General features: G+C 41.9%; 1 protein-coding gene across 1 annotated transcript; it reads right to left on the reverse strand.

The window, feature by feature from the left end:
- Positions 1 to 156: 156 nt before the first annotated feature.
- LOC307263420 (extracellular serine/threonine protein kinase FAM20C-like) lies at positions 157 to 9,042 on the reverse strand (the record flags this gene model as incomplete). The annotated part of the gene is made up of 10 exons (XM_080044569.1): positions 157 to 397; positions 486 to 545; positions 732 to 813; positions 1,033 to 1,142; positions 3,206 to 3,386; positions 4,395 to 4,510; positions 4,618 to 4,710; positions 4,879 to 4,957; positions 7,057 to 7,235; positions 8,513 to 9,042. The coding sequence occupies 10 exons, from the start codon at positions 9,040 to 9,042 to the stop codon at positions 157 to 159; spliced, it is 1,671 nt and encodes a 556-aa protein (XP_079900695.1).
- Between the last annotated feature and the right edge of the window lie 1,712 nt (positions 9,043 to 10,754).

Raw genomic sequence — 10,754 nt, forward strand, 5'->3', positions numbered from 1 at the left:
TATGTGCAAAATCTTCAGCACTTTAAACCATATCTGACTTTAATTCAACCACCAAACACTTTCATATGCTGACTATTTGACAAAAGTGTTTTCCACACAGATTTGTGAAACAGATGCATAATTTATTGTCCCCCCCCCCCCCTCATGCTGCTGTTTTTAGTCCTCATCATATCCTTCCAAGTCGTTGTAAATTACATCTTTGTGTTGATTCTGACAGGTGTGCACTGTGTGGAGGACGGTTGCCAGGCGACGGTCCAAAGCAGAGAGGTGTGCTTCAGAGAGGAGGGGGGCGTGGCCTGCCAGAGGGTCCCCAACAAGGGACTCACGCATGACATCACTCAGACGGAAGCCAGGGAGGGACAAGAGACGCAGGCGCAAAAGGGTGGAGCGACGGATCCTACAGAAGATATACAGGTACATACATAAATGTTTTCTTTACCACACCGTGCACACTCTCTCAAATAGACTTTTTAAATTGTATTTACCTGCAACACTGCTGCAAAGGAGCTAGAATAGTCGGCTCGTCTTGTGAGTGACGCCCAAACCTGGAAAAACATTATCAACGACATTTCTGTCATGAAAAAAAAGTCCCATGTAAAGTTGACAACAATGACTTAGTCAGAAGTGAAGTGAAGTTGCTAATGGCCACATAGAACAATCTGTTTAATACAAGAACACTTGATAAAAATCCCTTTTCCAGATTCAGACTGCTTTATGCATGTACTACTCACGCCCGGCCGTTATCAAGGTGCAGCAGAAAAGTCTCATTGCCAAATTTCTCAAACGTCTCGTAGTGATGTCTGTCCATGTTACCTTTGAAAGAAAAACATGACTTCAGTTGATAAGGGCACATATGGATGAAAAGTTGAAGTTCTTTTACGAGCGACACATTTAGATTTTTTTCTTCTCCTTCCTCTTCTCACAAGAGGCCATAGACGTCAGTGAACGCCCTTACACTGCTCGTAATACGTCTTTTAATGTTGGAAACCGATTGACTACAAGGGTTAAGTTTTAGAATGTGTGCAGACTGACCCATGAGGAAGTCCAGCACGGCCATGTCTATGAGATCCACCAGCCGGGTGCCGTGGTTGTAAGGAGGAGTCTGTTTGACCGTGTCACAGTAGGCCGGGTCCTTCTCCCACCTGGGAACAACAGTGCAATTTAGACACAATGGATACTGATACCGGAACACTCATTTAAAATACTTTTTTTTTTAGTTTCGATGTTTTGTTTGAGAGTATATATCTATCTGTGCACAATATAGCAGTGTCTTTCAGCCTGAAAGACAATAAGCTGCTATGGGAGAAAATTGTATAGTTTTATTGCATTCATTCTTTACTAATGATCTGTTTTGCATGCCTTCCTGCAAGTCAGTAAACTCTGTGTTAGTAAGACCTCTGTCTGACGAGTAGGTGGGATACTACACCCAACCTAATGGGAGTTGACTACTTAATCATCTTACATACGGTAACAATGAGATGTACATGTGTCACCCTGGCAACCCCCAGACTCAATTAACATTGAGGACTCGGGAACCAGTTCTATTGGGTTTTTTCCTATTGTTAAGTCTCGACACCATTTCTTCAACAAAACGATTTATTCCACACTGCAAATCCAAAAAGGTTAGACACTAGCAACTACTGTAAGATCATCTATTAGTAATCTTCAGCATTCAATATAATGTTATTTACGCCCAGTCAAGGCCTGCAGGCATCGACATGTTACTCGTTAGTTAGTGTGCAGTCACCACACACTAATGAGTACCATGTCTTTACATCACTATTGATTACACTGACATTATCACCCGCGGGTTAACAAGAAATTTAACACTGTGTTGCAATTCTACAGTTGAGCCACTGGAAGGCAGTGAACACTGAGGATATACTCAACTGTAACCTCCACCAGCAGCAAGGTAAATATTGATACTAAAGCGGCTACGAGTAACATTTAAATATCTTTTAAACAGCCTCATGTTTCCTCTAATAATCTTAAATTACCTTTAACAGCAAACGAGACCATCAGTGCAAAGAAAGACGTTTTTATATAGTTTTTATTACTGCTTTTGGTCTGGTCGCACACCCAGTCCGATTTTCGGTTCGCTCGTGCAGACTCTATGGTCACATATCCGTATTGGTCGCAGATTTCAGTGTGGTGCAGCAACGCGATTTGAGAAGCCTATCCCTCCAGGTGAGGGAAGAGGAGCGGGAGCCTTGTTTGAGACAGTTATTTGTCATCATAATGACTGATAACGGGGCTGAACCATCAAAGAAAAAAAAGAGAATGCAATGAAGAAAAGCTAAAATGGAGAGTATAATAGGCTACGGGCGGGACGAGGGCGTTGCCAAGCAACGTGTATACAATTTCACGAGAGCAAACTAGACTGCAGTGTTTACTCCTAAATGAATGAGCGGTTGGTACTAACACAAAGTTTGCTTTGCTTCACCATCATCAGATAACCATTATCTGAAATAGTCATTATTTACATCAACAACACAAACACATTACCTCATCGTGATCCACACTAACTGCCGTCTCTCGTTCATTGGCTTTCTGTGAGGACTGAGGACACGTAATCTTTCAGCTCCGTGAGAGAGAGTAGTTAGGTGACACTGCATCAACTAATGCCAGTCAGTACCACACACACCTGATTGCAATGAGTTGATGCAGCAGTGACGAAAAGAGTCCTCACACTTTCAACACACGGACATGCACTATATTGCGCCCTTCTCAGTTCACACTCGCACGCCTGGCACGAGCTAGAAAACAGCTTTGCGACAGCTGGCGTCGTAAAAATACTACCGCTTTTGTCCAAAGGGGCCACCAACGGGCCATGTTACTCGTAGTGGCTTTAATAATCTATAGGCTAGAATTTCACGGAGTAGCCAAATCCCTCTGTGTTTTTTGGAGATATACTACTGTATAAAATGGTCATAGTATAAGGCAGAGAAAATATGCCGGAAGAGGAGTGGAAGTAACATTTTGACGCAGCAATAAAAGGAACGGCTCTTACATATAACTTTGAAAGTTGAAAACTAAAGATCTGCCCACAACTGGGTGTATGAATGCAGGTGGACAAAACAAAGATGGAATTCATCAGTGGGCTTCTTTCTACTCTAGATCACTATTAGGCTACATATACTGTAAATATTACTAATGGCATAGCTTTCAATGCAAATATTGAATGAGCGACAAATAGTGTACCCACTGGGCTAGCTTGATGCGGCTGTATGAGCGTCTCCACGGTGACCTCCAGGACCTGCGTGGAGCTAGAGTGAGGTCTGGCAGCATGGCGGCCAGGGAAACCTCCAGCACATGGGGCCGGCCGCACACCGGGTGCTCCGTCGTACAGTATATCTCACACTGGCCATAGAAACACACGTTCCCCGCTGGAGGGAGACAGAGAGACAGCAGCTTTTAGTTTGTGTGGACACTCGGTCCATTTGCATTCGGTGTGACAGCGTGTGTGTGTGCTGACGTTTGATGTACACACACACAGACACACACAAACACACACACAGACACACACACACAAACACACACACAGGTTGTGTTTTCATCGCTTCCGAGGACAATACATAGACTTACATTCATTTCCTGGAGACTTGCCCTAACCATAACCACCGCTACTTGCCTAACCCTTACCCTTACCTTAACCTAACCTTAGTTTACCCTTACCTCCTCAAAGCAAGTCCTCACCCTAAAATGTCATTATTACGTTAATGGGACTTCCATTTTGTCCCTAAAAGGAAGGTATGTCCCCACAATATCACTGTGTAAACAGAAAAATGTACCCATAAAACAAAAAAAAATAAAAATGTACCCATAACATGAGTAATAACCAAGCCCCAACCTCAGCGATTTTTACCAGCATCCAATAAGGAAGTGACCAAAATTGTAGTACTTTCCGGTGGCCACTGGGGGTGGAACCAAGACTGAGCAATTTTTCTTTGACACACTTGTTCAATAGTATCCAGCTAGACAGGCCGTTTTCAAAGTCTTATTAAACCTATTTACAGCCTGGTCCACAAAACCATTTTAGTCTGTATGTTTACTTTAGGTCATATCTCCATGACAACACTGAGGGGGGTGAATTTTTGTTCTAGCAGGCTAGTTTTTATTCTTTTGGAGGTTAAAATGTATTGCCGCAATCTATTGAGTGACAGCTCTCCGCCCGTTGTCCCTCACTTTGCCTCGGAGGTATACGTCGGCTAGATGGGCGTATCTCCCTCCCCCCGACGTGAGGCGGAGTAAAAATCTCACAAGATGGCGACGCGCACAAACCAGGATTATTGGATGCCGTGTGAATAACTGAGGTCAGCCCGGATGCTACATCCATATTATTTACTATCTATGGTAATAACAGCCCACACACACACACACACACACACACACACCAGGGGAAGTGTAGAAGGTCCGAGATAACTTTTTGTCGGTGGTGATCTCTTTGATATCAGTAATGACATTGATGAGGCGACCGACCACTGGAGGGATCCTGTTGAAGCCCAGCAATCTGAGACAGGACGGGACAGAAAGATGGGAACAGCCACACACACTAAAGTGCAAAATAGAAAAAAATAAATTAAAAAAATAATGCAGATTCACAGAGTGACTCCAAACCTGTCAAGGTGAAAGGCAGAGATCTCGGCGTTGTGTCTTTCAAAGTCAGAAAAGTAGAACAGGTTCACGTCCGTCTCCTCATCCCGAGACTGTCTAGGCAGGAGTAAACAAACATAAGCATGTACCTCTTCTTTTTGTTCTTTTTACTGTGTTGTTGTTTTATTAAATATATCACAATCAGTCTAGTCAGTTGGCCCATAGCTGGCTACAATCTGTCAGCCATTTTGTGTTTTCCAGTTACAGTGTGTGTGGGGATCTTACTTCATGGGTTTCAGTAGCGCTTGCCCGTGGTTTGGGAACGATATGAGCAGTTTGAGTTGGGTGCCTCCTGACTTCTGAACTGAAACGTATGGAGTGCACGACTAATATTAAAGGCCTACTTCACCGGTTGGAATATGAAGGTGTATTGAACTCGGAGATCCTATGAAGTATAAATGTGCAAAAAAAAATTGAAATTGGATCATCCTAGCCTGAGAAAAGGCACATTTATACTTCATAGGATCTCCGAGTTCAATACACCTTCATATTCCAACTGGTGAAGTAGGCCTTTAAGAACAGAAGTCATCATAGGAAATTCATGTAACACACTTGCATATTAGATTCAAAAATATACGTGCAATGCTTACACAATGTATTGCACTGTATGTTTTCAGTGCATCTGTTCTTCCACATTGTGGGCTATATCACAGTGACACCACACACTGTCAATGGCCTCTAAGTCTGGTACATTACTACTATATGACCTGGATAAAATAATGAATGAAATTGACTTAATTAACCCCTACCCCCCAATAATTTATGATCTTTCATTCTTTCATTCATCTTGAAGGTCTCTTTATAGAATGTTTGGCCTGACTTCACCCTCCCCCCCCCAACATAAACAAGACACTGAATGTGTCATTAGCCAGCTCCGATTTGAGCTAGTGTTAGCACGACAGCTGTGATTTGGACACTGAGGCACTATAAAAAAGCATTAGCCATTTCACCCACGCCTCAGACAATTTGGCAGTGTGAATCAAAGCACGTAGTTCTTGGAGTCCCATGCATTCAGAAGAAGACACTGCTTTGTTCTTTGGTTACTGCGCTAGTCCATCAAATAATACAAAAGATATTGGTCGAATCCTCTTATATTCATTCATGACACCTGTTTATAACTCTGATGAAAGGAATTCAAGAATAATTGGTAATAACACTGTAGTGAGTGTTAAATATGAAGGAAAATGGACGAGACAGTCACAGGAAAAACACAGCCTGTAGCTGAGATAAGTGCTTAATCTGCAGTGTATGACACAGATCCGGATGCATTATTCATTCTGCAGCATGCTGAAGACAGGGAAAGGGTGTCAGAGATGAGCAAACACAAAATGAGCCTGCCGATGTGAGTGGAGTTGTGTGCCTAAAGTGTGTGTGTGTGTGTGTGTGTGTGTGTGTGTGTGTGTGTGTGTGTGTGTGTGTGTGTTAGCATGCATATGTCAATGTTGTATCTGTGCACTAGTGTCAGTGTGTTTTTGGTGTGGATGTGTTAATATGATATCTGTTAACATCAGTAATTTTCTTTCTTAACTTCAGATCACTTGCATTCCAATTGACTTTGTATTTTTTTGACGGTATTGGTCTCTTAAAAGCTGTCTTAAAGTCTTGGTTCAGCCCAATAAGATTGCACTGCAGCAAGAGCAAAAAAACGGAAACTTCATAAATACCGTTGAATCTGTCCACTGGCTCAAAACATGTAACTTTGTGTAACCATGTGACTGTTCTGAACATGAACCTTAGCCCAGTTAAACTTCATTCACTGAGTGAAAACTTTAGTGAATGCTGACGGCTGCCTCTGGCACTCTGACAGACTGCCTTGTTTGTATAAAGGGATTAGAGTTAAAGTGAGAAAGCAACATGCTTGTGTCATCTTAATTGTGTGAAGAGAAATCTGAATGTACTTACAGCACTACTAGTGCAATTTGGAATAAAAAAAAATTCAGTTGGTGTGTTGAGCATTGCTGTAAGGTACTGCATTTTAACTGTGCGGCCTTGAACCCAATTATACAACACAATGGGTATACAACTATGACAAACATGCAGGATAGTGGCACTGAGCATGAATAAAGCAAGAGCTAATTTATTTTCGCTGCTGTACTTTCAAGTCTAGTCAATTAAGCTCCACTTATAACACATTTCCTTTTAACTGGCTCCTCGGGCTGCTTTCATCACCGCCTCCAAAATATAGTGACAGATAAAGAAACAGGTCTGTAATAGGCTATGATAATGGATAAGTAAAGTGCTTTCAAATGAGTGGGTAGTGCAGGTTTTGGCAGGACTTGGAAAATATTTGAAGAATTATGTCTGCAGTGTGTGTGTCCTTAATATTTTATATAAGCTTATAACCCCCCCCCCCCCCACACACACACACACACACACACACACACACACACATTATTTGCTCACCAGCTCCGAGGATACGCTGCGTTGCCAAATAATGAGTCAGCTGGGCCAGGTGAGGGTCCTTCCTGTTGTACAGCTCCCAGCGAGAGATGCCCAGGTGGAACCGGAGCCAGGGAGGGTGGGTCTCACCATCCCTCGTCCATGTGACTTTGTCAAAGCCTTCCTCCTCGCTACTGGCACTCCTTCAGAACAGGAAGGAGTGTGTGGGGGATAAACAGACAGAGCTGGCCAAAGAAGGTTATACAATCGACACTGAAGTTCAGAGATGTAGAATCAACAAGCTGTAGGGGTCACATGTGTGACGGAGAATATGAATGAGAGCAACACATTTTACAAAGGACAAACAACCTAACGACTAAGAGATAATAGAAATTAACACTAAATAGTTAATCTAAAAAAAGTTTTTTTTTAAAGAGTAAGCTAATATTCTGTACCACACAGCGTGTGCCAGAACCAGACCAAGGCTATAAAGTTACATCACATCGGTGCTTTAAGGTAAATGCTAACGTTAGTGTGCTAACATTCTAAAGTTTAGAAGGTATAGGAATGTTCACCTTGTTCACCATCCTTTTTTTTAAGCATGTCAGCATTGGCCTATAACATTTTTGGATTAGCAAATACCACAGGTATTGAGTGCTATTTTAGCTGATTGTCTAACTGAAGCTATCACCATTTTCTAATTAGCATATGTCTGAATACTCTTCACCTTAGTTTAGAGTTTTAGCAAGTTATTTGTAACATTTTATAAATAGCATATGACACAGTCTTGTTATCTTTCTTAGTCTAGTGTGTTAGCAAATTAATTTACAATTTTTAATAAGCATATTACAGAATATTGTTCACTGTTAAGGGTGTTGGCAAGTGAAAGTAACATGTTCTATTAAAGACCTACTTCACCGGTTGGAATATGAAGGTGTATTGAACTCGGAGATCCTATGTAGTATAAATGTGCAAAAAAAATTGAAATCGGATCATCCTAGCCTGAGAAAAGGCAGAAAGAGTGTTTTATGGTCTCATTGTCTAACCCTACATTTTCCTTCTTGTGACATCACAGTAAGGGTCAGGATTAACAGGACAGCTGGGCCAAGGGAAGACTGAGGAAAGAAAAACCTCATTCATTATATTATAATAGTGATTTTATAATGATAGAACGCTGGTTCCGTATGGGTGAAGTATTCCTTTAAGTACATATAATTGTTTACTATCTTAGTTTAGTTGTGTTAGCAAGTTGTCATTTGTTTTTAAAGGAAGTAACCCAAGCAGCCTATCTGACAGATTCAAAGTTAGCTAATTGGAAGGCCTGCGGTTCAATAACATGCCAGTGGCACAGCTATAAAGAGGCTTATGATCTACCACAGCGAGTTCTACCAGCATCCAATGCGAAGTGACAAAGAGTGTAGTTCACTGAGTGGCCACTAAGGGCAGGTACCAAAACAGAGCAAATATCTGTTTCACTTACCACTGACTGTTACTATTGGAGGGGTCATCACCCTCCTCCCCTCTTCCTACACCTTTTGCATCATGTCCATTTGTCTTCACCCTCAGCAGCCAATCGTCTTCCAGCAGCTCTGGGCGTGGCAGGTTGTACAGCGGGTGCTCGAACAGTGCGTCCACTTTAGAACGACCCTTGACCTTGTGAATCCCTTCGACGACTCGGATCAGTTGCTTGAATGAGCCTTCTTCTTTTGGTGGTGTGGTCGGGGCATTGGGCTTGTGTCGCTCTTCATTCTCGGGGATGGTAGGCAGCTCTTCACTTGAGGAAGAGGCAGAGGAGATAGAGGAAGAGCGGTAGGTGGACTGCAGATGCTGAGTTTCTGTGTTTGGATTGGAGGAAGAGGAGGAGGAGGAGGAGGAGGAGGGAGGAAGGACACAGGATGTCTGGAGAATAGAGAGACAGAATAATGCCAAAAGCAGGTGGAGAGCGAGGGACAGAGACACCAGACCCAGGTAGATGGAGCGGGTGGAGCGACCAAACCTCTGTTTCATCATGCTTACCAAGAAGAGATTATGAGAAAGAGAGAGAGAGAGAGAGAGAGAGAGAAAGATACATTTTAACACCCAAACCAAAACACTTTAAACCTTATTTTTTAGACCATTGTATTTCACTTATACACACACACACACAAGTAATAAGAGCATTTACTTTACGGCAACTGAATTGTGCACAAAGCAGCTGTTTTAAGGTAAATGGAAATTAGCGATGTGTTACCTTTACAAGAGATCTTGCTTAAACTAGGTCTTTAAGAGATCACAACCAACAGAGGCTGGACTCAGGCACAACAGTACTTTGAGCCAAATCCTAATGTCCCCATGCTAGTGTGCTAAATATGAGAATGCATAATGTTTACCGTAATAAATAAATAAATATCTCTGCAAGAATTGCTGACACCGATGGAAATGTAGGTAGCTTCCAGTAACAAGTGTATTTCGGTCATAAATCAAAGTTTTCGACAGATGGAAATTGGACAACATGAAAAGCTAAGGGATCCCCAAAGTCATTTCATTTAATCTAAGCTTCTACAGGCATAGCTAAATACCAGAAGAGTCACCAAATGACAATCCATCCAATAGTTTTTGAGATATTCTGCTGGATAAACTAAGGTTTGAACCTTTTTGGTGGTGTTGTAGGAAGAATTCATCCTCTTGGCACCATGATTGTCAATGCAATAATTCCACTACTCGTTGGAAGAATTTCAGTCAAAACCATAAATATGATGATACAATCTATATGTCAATATTATATTCCAAAGCGGTGTACAAACGATTGACATTGCCACCCATGGACAATTTTACTGCAAGCAAGAAGAAAAAAAATAAAGATAAAAAAAACATCACAGACTACACATTCACAACATGTTATGGGCCAACATTTGCCCTACACAAGTCTAAACACTATGCTGATGAAATTGTCAGACAGACAGGTGGATGGGCAGAGAGACAGGCACCCATTTCGTACATTCACACACTGCACTAGTTAATCATAAAACTGTCAGATAACAATTTTACATCAAATCCTCAAAGAAAGAAAAGCTCACAAAGAGAATCAATACATTATTGAACCCCTTGCTGCTCCCAAATTCCCTGTGTGGACCAGTAGCCTATAGGAATTACTCACATCTCTTCCCTTGTCAAGACCTTTTCTCTTCAGAGAGTGCTCTGTTCTTCTCCCCTTCCTCTGTTAATGAGGTAGATATTCAGAGTCTGGTGGCATTTCAACCCAATTTCTCCCCCCCCCCCCGGAAGACTGCATGGGTACAATTGTTTGTTATCTAGTCATTGCAATCCAAACAGAGGTTTTAGTGTGTTGCAGTGACCTGTGTCAGAGTGACCCACAGTCAAGAGGGAAGGGAATTGCAATATGCTGCCAAATGATCTTTTTAGTTTGTCTGGATCAATACAGGGTGGGAGATAGAGATAGTGGCAGTTTTAAACCGCACTACTGCACAGAGGGCTGACACAATATCCCTGACACCCATAACAGTAATATGAACACATGGTGTGTTAGAGTAAATGGAGTAGTAGCCCTTAAAAAAATGGCTATTACTAATAACTTTGCAATATCACCATTTGGAATGTTCCTATCTCTAAAACGTCAATTTGACATTTTGGGAAATGTTAGGCTTATTTGTTTCAGAGATTTTAGATGAGAAGATTGATGCCACTAATGCTGTAGTAGGTTAAATATGAAGCTACCGCAAGTT

The sequence above is a fragment of the Ammodytes marinus genome, assembly GCF_949987685.1.
Source record: "Ammodytes marinus genome assembly, chromosome: 16".
Classification (NCBI taxonomy): Eukaryota; Metazoa; Chordata; class Actinopteri; order Uranoscopiformes; family Ammodytidae; genus Ammodytes; species Ammodytes marinus.